Source organism: Acomys minous, assembly GCF_964271855.1.
Source record: "Acomys minous genome assembly, chromosome: 14".
Taxonomy (NCBI): domain Eukaryota; kingdom Metazoa; phylum Chordata; class Mammalia; order Rodentia; family Muridae; genus Acomys; species Acomys minous.
In genome coordinates this window covers 54,235,983-54,256,248 of record NC_140496.1, presented here as the reverse complement: position 1 = coordinate 54,256,248, position 20,266 = coordinate 54,235,983, and the positions used below count along the sequence as shown (strand labels likewise).

Sequence of the window (20,266 nt, the reverse complement as noted above, 5' to 3'; positions counted from 1 at the left end):
ACAATAATAGAGGAAACTTCAACACCCCACTCTCACTGAAGGATAGGTCATTGAAACAGAAACTAAGCCGAGAAATAACATCATTAATCAATGCCATGAATTAAATGGATCTACCAGATATCTATAGAACCATTTACCCAAACAAGAAGGAATATACCTTCTTCTCTGCACCCCATGGAACCTTCTCCAAAATTGATCACATCGTAGGTCACAAAGCAGATACAAGAGGATTGAAATAATACCTTGTATCCTATCAGATCACCATGGCCTTAGGCTGCAACTCAACAACAACAGAAATAACAAAAGCCTACACGTATGTGGAAACTAAACAACTCTCTGCTAAATGACACCTGGGTCAGGGAAGAAATAAAGAAAGAAATTAAGGACTTCCTGAAAGTCAATTAAATGAAGGAACAACATACCCAAATTTGTGGGATACATTGAAAGTAATGTTAAGGGGAAAATTCATAGCACTAAGTGCCTTTAAAAAGAAATTGGAAACATCACACATAAGCAACATTACAACACAGCTGGAAGCCCTAGAAAAAAAAGAAGCAGAAACACCCAAAAGGAGTGGAGATCTAGAAATAATAACTCAGGGCTGAAATTAATAAATTAGAAACTAAGAAAACAGTCCAAAGATTCAACAAAACTAAGAGCTGGTTCTTTGAGAAAATCAACAAGTTAGAAAAACCATTAGCCAAACTAACTAAAAGGCAGAGAGACAGTACTGAAATCAACAAAATCAGGAATGAAAAGGGAGACATAACCACAGACATTGAAGAAATACAAGGAATCATAAGATCCTACTTTGAAGGCATATATGCCACAAAATTTGAAAATCTAAGGGAAATGGATGATTTTCTTGATCAATTTCACTTGCCAAAATTGAGTGAAGAACAGATAAACAAGCTAAATAGTCCCATTTCTCCTACAGAAATAGAAGCAATCATTGATAGTCTCCCAACCAAAAAAAGCCCAGGGCCAGATGGTTTCAGTGCAGAATTCTACCAGACCTTCAAGGGTGAGCTAATACCAATACTCCTCAAACTACTCCAAAAGATAGAAATGGATGGAACATTACCAAATTCATTCTATGAGGCCATAGTCACATTGATACCTAAACCTCACAAAGACCCAACAAAGAAAGAGAATTTCAGACCAATTTCTCTTATGAACATCGATGCAAAAGTACTAAATTAAATAATTGCAAAGTGAGTACAAGAATACATCAAAGATATCATTCACCATGACCAGGTAGGCTTCATTCCAGGCATGCAGGGATGGTTTAATACACGGAAATCCATCAATGTATTCCACCATATAAACAAACTGAAAATAAAAAACCACATGATCATCTCTTTGGATGCAGAGAAAGCATTTGATAAAATCCAACACCCATTCATGTTTAAAGTTTTAGAGAGATCAGGGATACAAGGCACTTTCTTCAACATAATAAAGGCTATATATAGCAAGCCAATAGCCAAAATCAAAGTAAATGGTGAGATACTCATGGAAATTTCTCTAAAATCAGGAACAAGGCAAGGCTGCCCACTCTCTCCATATCTCTTCAATATAGTACTCAAAGTTCTAACCAGGGCAATAAGACAACAAAAGGAGATCAGGGGTATTCAATTGGGAAAGGAGGTAGTCAAATTATCCCTATTTGCAGATGATATGATAGTGTACATAAGTGCCCTTCAAAATTCCACCAGAGAACGAGTACAGCTGATAAACACCTTCAGCAAATTGGCTGGATACAAAATTAACTCAAAAAAGTCTGTAGCCTTCCTATACACAAATAACAAGATTGCAGAGGAAGAAATTAGGAAAATCACACCCTTCACATTAGCCACAAGCAATATAAAATATTTAGGAGTTACTCTAACTAAGCAAGTGAAGACTTCTTTGAAAAAAAATTCAAATCTCTGAGGAAAGAGATTCAAGACGACATGAGAAAATGGAATGATCATCCTTGCTCATGGATCGGGTGAATTAACAGAGTAAAAATGGCCATCCTACCAAAAGTAATCTACAGATTCAATGCAATCCCTATCAAAATTCCTACACATTTTTTAAAGACATAGAAATTCAATTCTGAACTTCATATAGAAAGACAAAAAACCCAGAATAGCTAAAACAATCTTGTACAATAAAAGATCCTCTGGAGGAATCTCAATATCTGATCTCAAGCTGTACTATAAAGCAATAGTAATTAAAACAGCATGGTACTGGCACAGCAACAGGCTGGTTGATCAGTGGAATTGAATCAAAGACCCAGATATGAATCCACACACATATGGTCAGTTGATTTTTGACAAAGAAGCCAAATCCATTCAATGGAAAAAGGATAGCATCTTCAACAAATAGTACTGGTCTAACGGGATGTCTACATGTAACAAAAAGCAACTGGACCCTTTTGTCCAGTCTTGTCACCTTGCACAAAACTCAAATCCAAGTGGATCAGAGACCTTAACATAAAACCAGAGACACTAAGTCAGATAGAAGAAAAAGTGGGGAAGGACCTAGAACATATTGACAAGGAGACAATTTCCTGAACAGAATACCAACAGCCCAGGCCTTAATGTCAACAATTAATAAATGGGACCTCATGAGGCTGAGAAGCTTCTGTAAGGCAGGAGACACTGTCAAGAGAACAAAGCGACAGCCTACAGATGGGGGTAAGATCTTCACCAACCCTACATCTGACAAAGTTCTAATATCCAAAATATATAAAGAACTCAAGAAATTAAACACCACCAAACCAAATAACCTAATTGAGAAATGGGGCATGGAACTAAAAAGAGAATTCTCAACAGAGGAATATTAAATGGCTGAGAAACACTTAAAGAAATGTTCAACCTCCTTAGTCATCAGGGAAATGCAAATCAAAACAACTCTGAAATTCCATCTTATACCCATCAGAATGGCTAAGATAAAAAATTCAAGTGACACCAAATGCTGGCAAGGATGTGGATAGAGAGGAAGACTCCTTCGTTGCTGGTGGAAATGCAAGCTTGTACAGTCACTTTGGAAATCTATCTGGTGCTATCTCAGAAAAATGGGAATAGGGCTTCCTCAAGACCCAGCTATTCCACTCCTTGGAATATACCCAGAAGATGCTCCAGCACACAACAAGAAAATTTGCTCAACTATGTTCATAGTAACCTTATTCATAATAGCCAGATCATGGAAGCAGTAGAAGAATGGATAAAGAAACTGTGGTACATATACACTATGGAATACTACTCAGCTATTAAAAACAAGGAATTCTCAAAATTTGTGGACAAATGGATTGAGCTAGAAATGATCATAATGAGTGAGTTAACCTAGAAGCAGGAAGAGTCAAATGGTATATACTCACTTATATCTGCATACTAGCCCAAGGGGCATGTCCCAGGAAAGTCTGTACCTACCAGGAAACTGGGACAGAGGGGAGAACATTTTATTGGGACTCTAGATGAGAGAAGCATGGGAGAATAGCAAAGTAGAAGGATCCAGAGGGTCCTAGAAACCTACAAGAAGAACGTTATGATAGGCAGATTTGGGCACAGGGGTCCCGCTCAAACTATGGCACCAGCCAGGGACAATACAGGTCGTAAACTTCAAACCCCTACCCAGATCTAGCCAATGGACAGGACATTCTCCACAGTTGAGTGGAGAATGTGGTATGACTTTCACATGTACTCTGGTGTCCCATATTTGACCATGTCCCCTGAATGGGGAGGCCTGGCAGCACTCAGAGTAAGGATAGCAGGCTGCCAAGAAGAAACTTGATACCCTATGAGCATATACAGGGGGAGGAAGTCCCCCTCAGTCACAGTCATAGGGGAGGGGAGTAAGGAGAAAATGAGAGGGAGGGATAAATGGGAGGATACAAGGGATGGGGTAACCATTGAGATGTAGCAAGAATAAATAAATAAAAAATTTAAAAAAATCATGATACATAGTTATTGTAGAAGCCAAGCTGGTTTAGAGTTCCAGTTAAAGGGCTGATGCACTGGTGCCCTCTGGTGCTCTACCTTGTAAATACTGTTTCTGTGAACATTGCAGTGGGAGGAAGTACCTTGTATCTTAGAATTTTAAAAGCATATATGCATTTATGTATATGGATCATTTAAGTGACCTTTATTGTATATTAAAGAGAAGTTTAAGCTGTACATACTGTCTAATTCTTGTAATCCTAGGAAGAGTCTGGGAAGGTTGGAAGAGAGAAAAATAAAATGTAATTAGCTGTATTTATTTGCAAAGTCCGTGCTACTCATCTGCTGAGCTGTGCACATAAGTTCTTGAAGATGCCGCTTACAAAATATGAAGTGAGATGTGCATGGCAGCCAGCAGGCTTACACCGAGAATTCAAGAGGCAGAGCCAGGAGCTCATGCTATGAGGTTCATGCCAGTCTGGTCTGAGTCCTGGGACATTTGGGAATACATAATAAGATCCTGTCTCAAAGAACTGAGAGAGAGAGAGAGAGAAACACACACAGTGTGTGTTATGTTTGTATGTGTGTGTGTGTGTGTGTGTGTGTGTGTGTGTGTGGTGTGTGTACTAGGGTCGAGCTTAGTAGTTTGTTTCCCTAGCATGGGCAAGGCTCTGTCTTTGGTTCCCCAGCACCACAAAGTAATAAATAAACAAGATGCCACATGGACTAAAAAAAAAACTTAACAGCTTCTCATTTAAATATTCTGCATTAGTTAGAAAACTATGGTTTCATAAATCCAAAAAGGAGCATTAAAAAAAAAACAATGCACAGTTTTTGGCTAGAGCCCCTGTATTCCAGAAATTGGCCACAATGATGAATTGGCTGAATGGATGATTGGAGGACTGGAGGACTGGAGGACTGGAGGACTGGAGGACTGGAGGACTGGAGGCATGGAGCAATGACTGGGAGGGGTGGAGGATTTGAGGACTAGAGGACTCGAGGGTTGGAGGGCTGCAGGGCTGGATGACTGGATGTCAGAAGGGATGGTGGACTCGAGAACTAGAGAACTGACTGGAAGGGCTGGAGAACAGGCTGACTGGAGGACTTACAAGGAGGTATGGAAGACTGGAGGACTAGAGGACTGACTGGGAATGCTGAAGGGCTGGAGAGCTGGTAGTTGGAGGACTTACTGGGAGGTCTGGAGGACTGAAGTGTTGGAGGACTGGAGGCATGGAGCACTGACTGGGAGACTGGGAGACTAGAGAACTGATAGGGAGGTCTGGAGGACTGGAGGACTGGAGGACTGGAGGACTGGAGGACTGGAGGACTGGAGGACTGGAGGACTAGAGGACTAGAGGACTGACTGGGAATGTAGGAGGGCTGGAGGTCTGGATGGCTGGAGGACTGGAGGACTGGAGGTCTAGAGGTCCGGAGGACTACAAGCCTGGAAGGATGGAGGAGTGGAGGACTGGAGTTCTGGAGGACTGACTGAGAGGGCTGCAGGTCTGGAAGTCTTGATGACTGGAGAACTGGAGGGCTGGAGGACTGGAGGACTAGAGGATTGGAGGACTGGAGGACTTGAAGACTGGAGGACTGGGAGACTGACAGTGAGGGATGTAGGGCAGGAGGGCTGGAGGACTGCAGGACTGGAGGATGGGAGTACTGGAGGGCTAGAAGACTAGAGGCCTAGAGGAAAGCAGGACTGATTGGGACTTCTGGAGGACTGGAGGATTTAATGGGAGTTCTGGAGGGCTGGAGGATTAGAGGATTGGAGGACTGCAGGACTGGAGGTATAGAGGATTTGAGGACTGGAGGAATGGAAGACTGACAGGGAGGGATGTAGGTCTGGAGGCATGGAGGACTGGAGTGCTGGAAGACTAGAGGACTGGAGGACTGAATGGGAGGTCTGGAGGACTAGAGGACTAGAGGGCTGGAAGTTTGGAGGACTGGAGGACTGGCCGACTGGAGGACTGGAAGTCTGACAGAGAGTGATGTAGTGCTGGAGAACTGGAGGATTGGAAGACAGTGCGAAGGATGTAGGGCTGGAGGGCTTGAGGATAGAAGAACTGGAGTGCTGGAGGACTGGAAGACTGGCAGGGAGGGATATAGGGCTGGAGGGCTGGAGGAGAGAAGAATAAGAGAGATGTAGGACTGTAGGACTGTAGGACTATAGGAGTAGAGGACTGGAGGATTGAATTGGAGGACTGAAGGACCCAAGGACTAGAACACTGGAGGACTGAATGGGAGGTCTGGAGGACTGCAGGTCTGGAGGACTGGAGGACTGTTTAGGTGGTCTGGAAGTCATGAGGGCTGGAAGGCTGGAAGACTGGAGAGTTAGTGGCCTGGTGGACTCTAGTAATGGAGGACAGTAAGACTAACATGGAGGGATGTAGGTCTGGAGGGCTGGAGGACAGAAGAACTGGAGGGCTGGAGGACAGAAGAACTGGAGGGCTGGAGGACTGGAGGACTGGAAGCATGAGAGGAATGGATGTAGGGCTGGGGGGCTGGAGGACTGGAGGACTGGAGGACTGGAGGGATGGAGGAGTGGAGGACTGAATGGGAAGGCTGGAGGGCTGGAGGGCAGGAGGGCTAGAGGCCTGCAGGATTGGGGGAATGGAGTACTGGAGGACTAGATGACTGGAGAACTGGAAGACTGACTTGGAGAGCTGTAGGGCTGTAGGGCTGGGTGACAGAAGAACTGGAGTGTGGGAGGAATAGAGGACTGGAGGGTTGTATGCATGGAGGACTGGAGGACTAGAGGATTGGAGGACTGAAAAGGAGGTGTGGAGGACTGGGGGTCTGGAGTTCTGCAGGACTGGAGGCATGGACGCCAGAAAAATGGAATACTGGAGGAATGACTGGGAGGTATGGAGGTCTGGAAGTCTGGAGGACTTGTGAACTGGAGGGCTGGAGGATGAGAAGACTAGACAGTTGGAAGACTGGAGGCCTGGAGGCCTGGAAACTGGAGGGCTGGGAGACTGACAGGGAGGGATGTAGGGGTGGAGGGCTGGAGGATTGAAGAACTGGATGGCTGGTGGACTGCAGGGTTGTAGGACTAGTGGGCTAGAGGACTGGAGGACAAATTGGGAGGTCTGGAGGATTGGAATTCTGGAGGACTGGAGGACTGGAAGAATGAATAGGAAGGCTGGAGGGCTGGAGGATGGAGGACTGTAGGGCTGGAGGACTCAAAGACTGGAGTACTCGAGGACTGACGGGGAGGGATGTAGGGCTGGAGGGCTGGAGGACAGAAGAATTGGAGTTCTGGAGGACTGGAGGCCTGAATGGAAGTCTGGAGGACTGTAGGACTGAATGGATGGAGGACTGGAGGACTGGAGGACTGGAGGACTAGAGGACTGGAGGACTGGAGGATGGACTGGAAGTGCTTAAGGTCTGGAAGTCTGGATTGCTGGAGAAATGGAGAGCTGGAGGACTGGAAGACTAGAAGGAAGGAGGACTGGAGGACTGGAGGGCTGTAGGACTGTAGGACTGGAGGAGTAGAAGACTAGAGGGCTAGAGGACTGGAGGACTGACTGTGAGGCCTGGAGGACTGGAGGACTGGAGGACTGAATGGGTGGGCTGGAGGTCTCAAGGGCTGGAGGACTGGAGCATTCGAGAGCTGGAGGACTGGAGGACTGGAAGACTGAGTGAGAGTGATGTAGGGCTGGAGAGCTGGAGGAGAGAAGAACTGGAATGCAGGAGGAGTGGAGGTCTGGAGGTCTGGAGGACTGGAGGATTGGAAAGCTAGAGGACTCGAGGACAGAATGTGACATCTGGTGGACTGGCTTTCTGGAGGACTGGAAGACTGGAGGACTGGAGAACTGGAGGCCTGGAGGCACTGGAGGGGCGGTGGGCTGGAGGACAGGAGGATTGGGACAATAGCAGGACTGGAGGCCTGGAGGCCTGGAGGCCCGGAGGAATAGAGGACTGATGGGGAGGGATGTAGTTCAAGAGTGCTGGAGGACTTCCAGGGAGGGCCGGAGGACTGTAGGACTGTGGACTCAATGGAAAGTCTGGAGGGCTTGAGGGTAAAGGTCTGGAGGACTGAAGGACTGGAGGCCTGGTGGATGGAGAATGGGAGGATTGGAGGGCAGGAAGGCTGGAGGACTGGAGAATTGGGAAGCCTGAAGGACTGGCTGACTGGAGGATTGGAAGACTGGAGGCATGGAGCACAGACTGGGAGGGGTGGAGGATTTGAGGACTATGGGACTGGATGGCTGGAGGGCTGCAGATCTCCATGACTGGATGTCAGGAGGGCTGGAGTACTGGAGTACTAGAGAACTGACTGGGAAGTCTGGAGAACTGGAGGACTGGAGGACTAGAGGAGTGAATGGGAATGCTGGAGGGCTGGAGGGCTGGAGGACTGGGCATTGGAGGATTTAATGGGAGGTCTGGAGGACTGGAGAACTGGAGGACTAGAGGAGTGGAGGGCTTGAGGGGTGGAGGGCTTGAGGGGTGGAGAACTGGAGGTCTGGATGATTGGAGAAATGGAGGGATGGAGGAATGGGGGACTAGAGTGCTGGAGAAATGTAGGAATGTAGGAATGTAGGACTGACTGGAAGGGCTGGAGTGGTGGATAGGTGGAGGGGTGGATGACTGGAGAACTGGAGGGCCCTAGGACTGGAGGATTGGAGTACTAGTGAATGGAGAACTGGAGGACTAGAGAGAAGGAGCTCTGGAGGCCTGGAGAACTGGAGGGCTGGAGGGCTGGAGGGCTGGAGGGCTGGAGGCCTGGAGGACTGGGTGACTTACAAGGAGTGCTAGATGACTGGAGGACTGACTGGGAGGTCTGGAGTGTATGAGGGCTAGAGGACTGGAGGACTGTAGAACTGGAGGTCTGGAGGTCTGGGGGCAGGAAGGCTGGAGGACTGGAGGGCTGGAGGCCTGGAGGGTTTAGGACTGGAGGACTGATTGTGAGGTCTGGAGGCCTGGAGGCCTGGAGGACTGGAGAACTGCAGGACTGAATGAGAGTTCTGATGGACTGCAGTGCTAGAGGCCTGGAGGCCTGGAGGCCTGGAGGTCTGGAACACTGGAGGACTGGAGGACAGAAAGATTGACAAGGAGAGATGTAGGGCTGTAGAGCTGGAGGAAGAAAAACTGGAGTGCTGGAGGACTGAAGTATTGGAGGCCTGGAGGACTGGAGGACTGGGGTACTGTAAGACTCATTGGGAATTCTGGAGGTCTGGAGGACTGCGGGTTGGAGGACTTCATGAGAGGGATGGAGGTCTGGAGCACTGGAGGTCTGGAGGAATGGAGGCCTGGGGGACTGGAGGGTGAGAGGATTGGAACACTGGAGGGCTGGAGGGCTGGGGGGCTGTTGGAATAGAGGACTGGAGGTCTGAATGGGAGTTCTGGAGGACTGGAGGTCTGGAGGGCTGGAGGACAGGAGGACTGTAGAATTGGAGGACTGACAGGGCTGGAGGGCTGGAAGTCTGGATGATTGTAGAACTGGCAGACTGGGAATATTGAAGGACTGGAGGCCTGGAGGAATGGAGGCCTGGATGACTAGAGGACTGACAGGGATGTATGACAGGAGGTCTGGAGGACTGGAGGACTGAAAGACTGGAGTACTGGAGTACTGGCTGGGAAGGCTGGAACTCTGGAAGTCTGGATGACTGTAGAACTGGAGGTCTGGAAGACTGGAGGACTAGAGGAGAGCTGGAGGACTGCAGGACTGGAGTACTGGAGGACTGGAAGACTGACAGGGAGGGATATAGTGCTGGAGGGATGGAGGATAGAACTGGAGGGCTGGAAGACTGAAGGACTGGAGGACTAAATGGGAGGTCTGGAGGTTTGGAGGTGTGTAGGACTGGAGGACTCAAGAGCTGGAGGTTTGGAAGTCTGGAAAACTGGAGGGCTGGAGGGTTGGAGGGTTGGAGGGTTGAAGGACTGGAGGACTGGAGGCCTGACAGGAAATGCTGGAGAGGTGGATGCATGGAGGAGTGGAAGAGTGGAAGACTGGAGAACTGGAGGACAGTAGGACTGGATTTTGGGGGACTGGTGTATGGAGAACTGGATGACTAGAGGGGAGGAGCATTGGAGAACTGGAGGACTGGAGGACTGGAGGACTGGAGGTCTGGATGGCTGGAGGACAGGCAGACCGGGAAGGCTTTAGTAATGGAAGGGTGGAGGACTGGAGCACTGGAAGACGAAGGACTAGAGGACTGGATGACTGAATGGGAGGTCTGGAGGACTGGAGGTCTCAAGGACTGGAAGAGTGGAGGGCTGGAGGACTGAAGGACTGGAGTACTAGAGGACTGACTGGGAGGGCTGGAGGTCTGGAAGCCTGGAAGACTGGAGAACTGGAGAACTGGAGGGCTGGAGGGCTGGAGAACTAGAGGGCTGGAGGGCTGAGGGCTGGAGGGCTGGAGGGCTGGAGGGCTGGAGGGCTGGAGAACTAGAGGGCTGGAGGGCTGGAGGGCTGGAGGGCTGGAGGGCTGGAGGGCTGGAGGGCTGGAGGGCTGGAGGGCTGGAGGGCTGGAGAACTGGAGGGCTGGACAGCTGGAGAACTAGAGGGCTGGAGGGCTGAGGGCTGGAGGGCTGGAGGGCTGGAGGGCTGGAGAACTAGAGGGCTGGAGGGCTGGAGGGCTGGAGAACTAGAGGGCTGGAGGGCTGAGGGCTGGAGGGCTGGAGGGCTGGAGGGCTGAGGGCTGGAGGGCTGGAGGGCTGGAGGGCTGGAGGGCTGAGGGCTGGAGGGCTGGAGGGCTGAGGGCTGGAGGGCTGGAGGGCTGGAGGGCTGGAGGGCTGGAGGGCTGGAGGGCTGGACAGCTGGAGAACTAGAGGGCTGGAGGGCTGAGGGCTGGAGGGCTTGAGGGCTGGAGGGCTGGAGGGCTGGAGGACTGAAGTCTGACAGGTAGGGATGTAGTGCTGCTGTGCTGGAGGATAGAATGGGAGGGATGGAGGACTGAAGTCCTGGGGAACTGAGTGGGAGTTCTGGAGGGCTGGGCGCCTGGAGGCCTCAAGGACTGGAGGAGTGGAGGACTGGAGGACTGGCGTGCTGGAGGGCTGGAGGACTGGAAGACTAGACGACTGTTGGACTGAATGGGAGGTCTGGAGGACTAGATGGCTGGAGCATTGGAAGGCTGGAGGATTGAAGGCATGGAAGACAGGAGGATTGGAGGACTGGAAGACTGACAGGGAGGACGTAGGACTGGAGGGTTGGAGGACAGAAGAACTGGAATGCTGGAGAATTGGAGGACTGGAGGCCTGGAGGAATGGAAAAATGGATAACTAGAGGACTGACTGGGAGGTCTGGAGAGCTGGAGTGCTGGAGGACTAGAGGATTGGAGCACTGATGACCTGCAGTTCTAGAGCACTGGAGGAATTACAAGGAGGACTGGATGACTGGAGGACTAGAGGGCTGATTGGGTGGGCTGGAGGGCTGGAGGACTTGGGGTTGGAGTACTTAATAGAGGGTCTGGAGATCTGGAGGACTAGAGGACTGGTGGACTGGAAGGCTGGAGGATGGGAGGACTAGTGGGCAGGAGGACTGGAGGACTGGAGGTCTTACAAGGAGATTTGGAGGACTGGAGGACTAGAGGACTGGAAGGCTGGTGAATAGAGAACTGGAGGATTGGAGGACTAGGAATACTGAAGGACTGGCTGTCTGGAGGATGGGAAGATTGTAGGGCGGGAGGACTGGAGGACTGGAGGACTGGAGGACTGGAGGCATGGATCACTGACTGGGAGGGGTGGAGAATTTGAGGACTAGAGGACTGGCGGGCTCGAGGGCTGGATGACTGGATGTCAGAGCTGGAGGACTGGAGGACTAGAGAGCTGACTGGGAGGGCTAGAGAACTGGAGGACTGGAGGACTTACAAGGAGGTCTGGAGGATTGGAGGACTAGAGGACTGACTGGAAATGCTTGCCCTACTTGCCCAATATAACTCAAGTTTCTATCAAATTCATAAGCTATGTTGTTACTTTTATATGTACTTACACACATACACACATACATACAACAACACACACAACCTATTACTTCCATCTAATGCTGTTTTTATGTCAATGTGTTTGGGCTGGTGAGCTGAAACTATTACACCTATTATAGGTCTGGTCCCAGTGGAAGACAGAGTCTCCTTCTGTCACAGAGACAGCATTTCTAAAACAGTCAACCACCTCAGGAGGCATTGAATGTATGGGATTGGTGAATTTTTTAAATTTTAATTTATTGAATTAATTTACTCAGATTACATCTAAATTGTTATCCCATCCCTTGTATCCTCCTGTTCCTCCCTCCCTCCCACTTTCACCCTATTCCCCTCCCCTATGTCTGTGAGTTAGGGGGACCTCCTCCCCCACTATATGGTCACAGGCTATCAAGTCTCATCTTGGTAGCCTGCTCATCCTTTCTCTAAGTGTCACTAGGCCTCCCCACCATGGGAATGGTCAATATAGGACACCACAGTTCATGTAAGAGTCAGTACCACCTTTCTACTCAACTGTGGAGAATGTCTTGTCCATTAGTTAGATCGGATGAGGAGTTCTATGTTTACTGCATGTATTGTCCTTGGTTGTTGCAGTAGTTTGAGCAGAAGGCCTGGGACCAGATCCGCATGTCATGATGTTCTTCTTGTAGGTTTCTAGGACCCTCTGGATCCTTCGATTTTCCCATTCTCCCATACTTATCTTACCCAGAGTCCCAATAGGAAGTCCTCACATCTATCTCAATCTCCTGGTAAGTGAAGAATTTCATGGGACATGCCTTTTTGGCTAATGTCCAATTATAAGTGAGTATATACTATGTGAGTCTTTCTGCTTCTTGGTTAACTCACTCAGTACGATCATTTCTAGTTCCATCCATTTGTCCACAGATTTCAGGGTTTCCTTGTTTTTAATAGCTGTGTAGTATTCCATAGTGTAAATGTACTACAGTTTTTCATCTATTCTTCAACTGAGGGATATTTAGGCTGTTTTCATTTATTAATTTTAGATGTACTTACACACACACACACATACACACATACACACAACCACACACATACACACAACCACACACACAAAACCTACTACTTCCATCTAATACTGCTTCTATGTCCTTGTGTTGGTGCTGGTGAACTGAATCTCTAACACCAATCACAGGTGTGATCCCAGTGGAAGACAGAGTTTCCTTGTGTCATAGGGACAGAATTCCTAAAACAGTCAACCACCTCAGAAGGCATTGAATATAGGGGGTTGGTGATTTTCAAATACAATCAGCTACACTGTGGTTAATGAATTTACCTCCTGGAATTCAACAGCATAAGTTGTTTCATCATATCACCAAAAATGATGTAAGAACACTATACATTGTGATATTCATTATAAATGATATCATCAATACAATAAACTGGACAAAGAAATGATTCTGTGACTTTGTATCCCATAAAGAAAATAAGCATTATAAAATAGAAGCATCACAGTGCAGCAGTTTCCTTCAATTATATTCTCAGCATAAATACAGCTATTGCAATGGTTTTCTAGTAAATTCTCAATAAAATGCTACAGCAGCACTAACAAATCTTTCCTTTCTCTATCAGATGTGGATGAGTGTGTGAAGTGCCCAGAGGACCAATATGGGTGCAAAACCACTGTAGGCACAAAATGGTGGTCTTTCTAAGCTATGAAGATCTATTAGATATGGCTCTTGCCTTAATAGCCTTGTGCTTATCTTCATTAACTGCTGTGGTCTTTGGAGTCTTTGTGAAGCATCATGACACTCCTGTCATGAAGGCCAAAAACAAAAAAACAAAAAAAACCCCCAAAAACACCAGAACCCTCAGCTACCTCTTACTTATGTCACTCCTGTTCTGTTTCCTCTGTTCCTTGCTCTTCCTGGGCACCCAAACACAGCCACCTGCATCCTGCAGTAAATCACATTTGGAATTGCATTCACCGTGGCCATTACCACAGTTCTAGCAAAAGAGTCACTGTAGTTCTGGCTTTCAAAGTCGCAGCCCCAAGACAGGTGAAGTACATCCTAATATCAGGGGCTCCTAACTACATCATCCCATATGCTCCCTATTTCAATGTATTTTGTGTGTAATCAGGCTATGATCTTCTCCTCATTTGTTGATATTGATGCACACTCTGAGCATGGCCACATAATCATTGTGTGCAACAAGGGCTCTGTTACTGCAGTCTACTGTGTCCCTGGATTCTTGGCCTGCCTGGCTCTAGGAAGCTTCACTGTGGCTTTCTTGGCCAGAAACCTGCCTGACACGTTCAATGAAGCCATGTACCTTACATTCAGCATGCTGGTGTTCTGCATTGTTTGGGTCACCTTCATCCCTGTATATCACAGCACCAATGGCAAGGTTATGATTGCTGTGGAGATCTTCTCCTTCTTGGCTTCCATTGCAGGGATGCTTGGATGCATCTTTGTTCCTAAAGTCTACATAATTTTGTTAAGACCACACAGAAATTCTGTTCAAAAGGTCAGGAAGAAATCTTATTTGTAAACAAATAGTTCACGAGTTTCAATGTAATGTTTCTGCATAACCACCAAATACTGAGCTGAAGTACAAGATCTACCTGTTTTTAGAGTGACTCTCACTGTTTCCTATGAAGATATTGGATAGTAGTATCATTATGTGTACTCTTTCTGCTATTGTTTACATTTTTCATATAAACTTGGATCCTTCTTCTATTTCAAAAGACCTAGGTATTTGGAAGGAGTTCAGTGTGGAATTGTAATTTACTGCTATAAAATACAAAAAGATTAAACATTAAGTAAAAGTTCTAGAAAGGCAAAGTAGAAGGACCCAGAGGGTCCTAGGAGCCTACAAGTAGAACATTATGATAGGCAGATTTGGGCACAGGGGTCCCACTCAAACTAGGCACCAGACAAGGACAATACAGGCGGTAAACCTTAAACCCCTACCCAGATCTAGACAATGGACAGAACACTCTCCACAGTAAAGTGGAGAGTGGGATATTACGTTCTCACACACTCTGGTGCCACACCTCTGACCATGTCCCCTGGATGGGGAGACCTGATGGCACTCAGAGGAAGGACAGCAGGTTACCAAGAAGAGACTTGATACCCTATGATCATATAGAGGGGGAGGTAATCCCCCTCAGGAACTGTCATAGGGGAGGGGAATAAGGGGAAAATGGGAGGGAGGGAAGAATGGGAGGATACAAGGGACGGGATAACCATTGAGATGTAACAAGAATAAATTAATAATAAAATAAAAAAAAAACAAAAAAAAACAACAAAAAAAAGTAAAAGTTCTAGCTTTAATATTTTGATGAATAATCATGAGTTTTGTTACAGTTCAGTGGTGGTAGTAAAATACATGACATTTTAGTAGAGTGAACTGTAGTTTGAAGATGAAGTTAATATAATGTTTTCCATGCTGTGGGAAGGAAAGACACCTTAATGTTATTCTAGGAATTAGAGAAATGTAACATAGAAGTGAGAGAAATATTGTGATAAAGAGACAGAAAAATATTTTAAAAGATATATTGATGACTTTGTCATTATTAATATGACTTTTGCTTTGAGAGGACCTGATTCAATTTCCAGTGTAGTCTTGAAAATTGATGCTCCCATCCTCCTGTAACAGTAGCTTCAAAATACATGAGATTCCCTGAACTCACATGTCCATACAAAAATATAATCTCACACACACACACACACACACACACACACACACACACACACACACACAGTTAAAATTACATAATTATTTAAAAGATAAAAGGATATTATCAAGACTCTGTACTAGGAGTTTGCTTTTCAGGATTATAAGACCTACAATGGAAGGATGAGATGTGAGAAAAGATGACTGGATCTCTTCATACATCTCATATAAAAACATTAACTTTACATTTACAAGAGACCCAGCAAAACATTTACACAAGAAGAATAGCTTGTTTAAATGATCTCTTATAGCATGTGTGAATTGTAGATACTCTGGCCTTCAAATTTTATGCATGTGTCACATGGTCTCAATATTTTGTTATTACACTAGAAACTACCATGATGAGCTTTTTGTATCAATATCCCTGGGGCAATGTTATGTAACCTACTATTAAAAAAGATTCTAAGATATATTTACATTTTTACTATAGTTATGGCTTATTGGCTAAGAGCACTTGACAGTCTTGCAGAAGGCACAATTCATTTATCAGAACCTACGTCAGGTTGCTTATAACTATCTGCAATTCCACTTCTAAGACATCTAATACTCTCTTCTGGCCTCCACAGATACATGAATACATGTGTTACATATGAATACACTGAGGCACATAGATATACATAGAAAATAATAGTTTAAATATGCTTTATGCATATTACTAAGTAAAAAAAAGCTTAAATGGAGTTACATGAAATGTTAATGGACACAATGGCTCTTCCACACAATAGGTCAGTGAAAGGTATAGGTTATTTTTTGTGGTGTTGGTCAATGGTACCTCATAGGCTTACCTAAATGTTATAACCTATTGCCATTGATCTTGATTTCCACTCAGAATTTGAAATTAATACTCTTATCTCTTGTGTTAATGGAGAGAGAAATCAAATTAGTGCTGGCCTGGGAGCTCAGCATTCTTGGAAAACATTCACAATGCCAAAAGATATATTAGTGGGAGAGAAAAGGTGTACAACAATTTCACCCAGGTGATAACCCTGTAATCCATCATAATGTCTGGCCTGGCAAGATATGCTCACTGGTGCAAGAGTAACATGAATGCTACGGGAGTAATCAACCAGCTTTTGTTTGTACTTACAGCCCACAACATGAGTTAGGGCATTGGGGCAAAATGGTGAAAGAGGATCCTTTATTCAGTCTAAGTGATAGTGTGATCAAAACCCTGTGGAAATAAGTTTATAGAATTCTCAAAAGGTTAAAATTGAAACTGCTTCAGGATTTGACATGTGCCCAAATAACTTCATATGCTATGACAGACACCAACACATCCCTGTAATATTATCTAAGAAGTTGACTCGGTGTCAATGTGTGTCACTGTTGAATGGATGGATGGATAATGAAAATGCACCATATACAAACACAATGGAAATCTGTACAGTACTAATAAAAACTATTTTTTGTAATATTGAATGGATCTGGAAGTATTTATATGGGTAAGATAACTCACACTCAAATAAGCTAAAGTTCAAATGTTTTAACTAAGTTTTGTAGCATAGATGAATAATGTTGATCCAAGAAGCCTTAAGTTTCTAAGCAAAAAAACAAACAAACAAAAAACCAAAAACAACAACAACTAACAACAACAACAACAAAACCCCAAAAAAACCCAATGGAAGGTTTAGTAAAATTTAATTAAAAACAAAACAAAACAAAACAGATATCTAAGTAAAAACCTCAATGCCAACCTTAATTTGACTTGATGGAGAGGGAACCCTCAGAACCTTCCAAAAGAAAGTATATTACCATTATTCTTAGTCACCCATTAGAAACATATTATGAGCCCCTATGGCTGCAGTTCTCATGAATAAAGACACAGAAATTAAGCTGGAACTGATCTGGAAGATTCTTCCATACTGGTTTATGTTTATAGTGCAGGGAAGCTGATGGAGAAGAAAGGTCATCCATCTAGTTACCCAGAAGTAGGTATAGCACGGACATAAAAGGTAAGAAGTGGAATGGATGTTTGGGTGGCAATCAACCATCTCTGATAAGATTTTATGCCTGCTCCATGAAAGGAAGTACACACATGTTATATAAGCCTGGTCAAAAACATGTATGGCTTGTGAGGTCACAAGATCAAGGGAAGAATTTCTACTAATCTACTTACAAATGGACAGGCAGTCATTCAGCCTTCTGCATGTTTATTCTAATGTCCATTGACACCTATTTCAAAGTTGATTTATTTTTGGTATTTACTAACTCTACCTCCCTTCTCCACTTCAAACACTTCTGACACACCAAAATATGTATTAGAGAAAGAAGTTTATTGGAGAAATGTGTGTAAACCTGTTTGCTTCTCATCGTGGTTTAAAGTTGATGGAAGAACCTTTCTTTCTCTCTGGGAGCACCATCCTCAAAGGACTCCTCTTTGAGTCCTCTTGCTCTCTGTCAACCCCAAAATGCCACCATTTCTTCATTGGTCAATTTTCTTTAAATCACCAGACATTTCCCTTTCAATCCTCTCCAATCCATCTCTCTCTCTCTCTCTCTCTCTCTCTCTCTCTCTCTCTCTCTCTCCTATTTATACTTTTCATAGTCCTCAGAATTATACTAACTGTACCTGGCAAAGACCATGTCCTACACAAGGCAATTATCACCTATGGAAAAACTGAAACCCATACTAAGACCTTAAACTTGAGATTAAAACAAATACACCTTTACATAACTTACCTGGTCTACAAATTTCTGAAAAAGAAATTTCCCTGTGGCAAAACTTTCCCCTGATATCTTTGATAAGGTCTCTGAAAGTTAACTGAAAGTATCCTAAATGCAAATTTATGAGAATCTTCAGGTTGCAATTTAATAGCGAGAAGACAATGTTTTAGATTTATGACAATGTTTTAGGTTTATAAAAATAATGCAATAGTTTTTGGGCATAGTATCAGAAGGAAGGCCATGTTGAAAGGCCCCCATATGAGGCATAGTCTTATTTACAGTTCTTAAATCTTGTAAAAATCTCCATCTCCCTGATATGTCTGCTCCAGTGTCTAGTATTCCTTAAACATCTTTCCCGTCTACTTTTATTGTTTTCTGAGGTCTTAAATTTGCTCAACCATGTTCATAGCAGCCTTATTCATAATAGCCAGAACATGGAAATAGCCTAAGTGTCCATCAATAGAAGAATGGATAAAGAAACTGTGGTACATATACACTATGGAATACTATTCAGCTATTAAAAACAAGGAATTCCCGAAATTTATGGACAAATGGATTGAGCTAGAAATGATCATAATGAGTGAGTTAACCCAGAAGCAGAAAGACTCAAATGGTATATACTCACTTATATCTGCATATTAGCCCAAGGGGCATGTCCCACGAAAGCCTTCACTTACCAGGAAACTGAGACAGAGGGGAGGACATTCTAGTGGGAATCTAGATGAGAGAATCATGGGAGAATGGCAAAGTAGAAGGATCCAGAGGGTCCTAAAAGCCTACAAGTAGAACATTATGATAGGCAGATTTGGGCACAGGGGTCCCGCTCAAACTAAGGCACCAGCCAAGGACAATACAGGCAGTAAACCTTAAACCCCTACCCAGATCTAGCCAATGGACAGAACACTCTCCACAGTAGAGTGGAGAGTGGGATATTACTTTCTCACATGCTCTGGTGCCTCACCTTTGACCATGTCCCCTGGAGGGGGAGACCTGGTAGCACTCAGAGGAAGGACAGCAGGTTACCAAGAAGAGACTTGATACCCTATGAACATATACAGGGGGAGGTAATCCCCCTCAGGAACAGTCATAGGGGAGGGGAATAAGGGGAAAATGGGAGGGAGGGAAGAATGGGAGGATACAAGGGATGGGATAACCATTGAGATGTAACAAGAATAAATTAATAAAGAAAAAAATTAAAAAAAAATAAAATTGGAGTAGGCAGCTGAACATAAGGGAAGCAACAGAAGCTGATTCTTGTGCGATTGTACAGTTTCCATTAAAGAGCTAATCATAATCTTTGTTTCTCCCTGGAAGTCATAGTCAATTACTTCTGGGAGCACTTCAAATTTTTTCTTATAATTTGAACTTGCAATTATAAAGCCAAAGATACCTAAAGCGAATGGCCTATTAAATCTTGTCCCTATTAACTATATTCTGGGTTAAAGAGAAAGCAGATAATTTTTACCTACTGCAAGATCTAATCTTGCACTTCCTGATGTTGCTCTTTCCAGGTCTAAGATGTTCAATTCAGGGGCAAGAGCATTCAAGCTACTTTGTTCCTCCTCTTTGTGCCCTCTTTCTAATTCGGGGCTAAGGACTGGCCCCTTATCCCATTTTTGTCTCCCCATTTGTAAGTGGGGGTCCCATCTTTGTGAAACTTTGATTTACACTCATATTTCCAATGCTTTCCTTCTTTACACTGAGGAAAAAACTCCAGAGACTTGTTCATCTTTTGAAGGTCTGCTTTTCCTTGTAGCAGTCACCAGTAATGTGACTCTGCTGACTACAAGAAAAAAAAGAGAAAATTTCTAGTTGTTACCTCCTTGTAGGTTTTGACTGCACAAAAATGTTTCCTTTATAAACCTACACTGTAGGCTATCCTCTTGATCTAGTGCTGGCTGAGGCATTTACACTCCCTCTTTTTCTATTTAGTTCCTGGCAGAGATTATAGGCATTTTTCATGTAAGTTGTTTTAATAATATGTCTGATCTCTCAGAGGGAGGAACAATCCTTTCTAGCATCTCTTCTACTCTGGATCTTAATGGAGCAGCTTCC

The 20,266-nt window shown here is 44.9% G+C and overlaps 1 protein-coding gene across 1 annotated transcript in view; it reads left to right on the top strand.

Moving 5' to 3' along the window:
• Positions 1-13,951: 13,951 nt before the first annotated feature.
• Positions 13,952-20,266, top strand: part of LOC311582476 (vomeronasal type-2 receptor 116-like) — a gene marked incomplete at both ends in the record, with an annotated part of 50,548 nt that continues 44,233 nt past the window's right edge. Inside the window, one exon of the mRNA XM_084755639.1 lies at positions 13,952-14,335. Coding sequence (XP_084611765.1) covers positions 13,952-14,335 — 384 coding nt within the window. The remainder of the gene's footprint in view (positions 14,336-20,266) is intronic.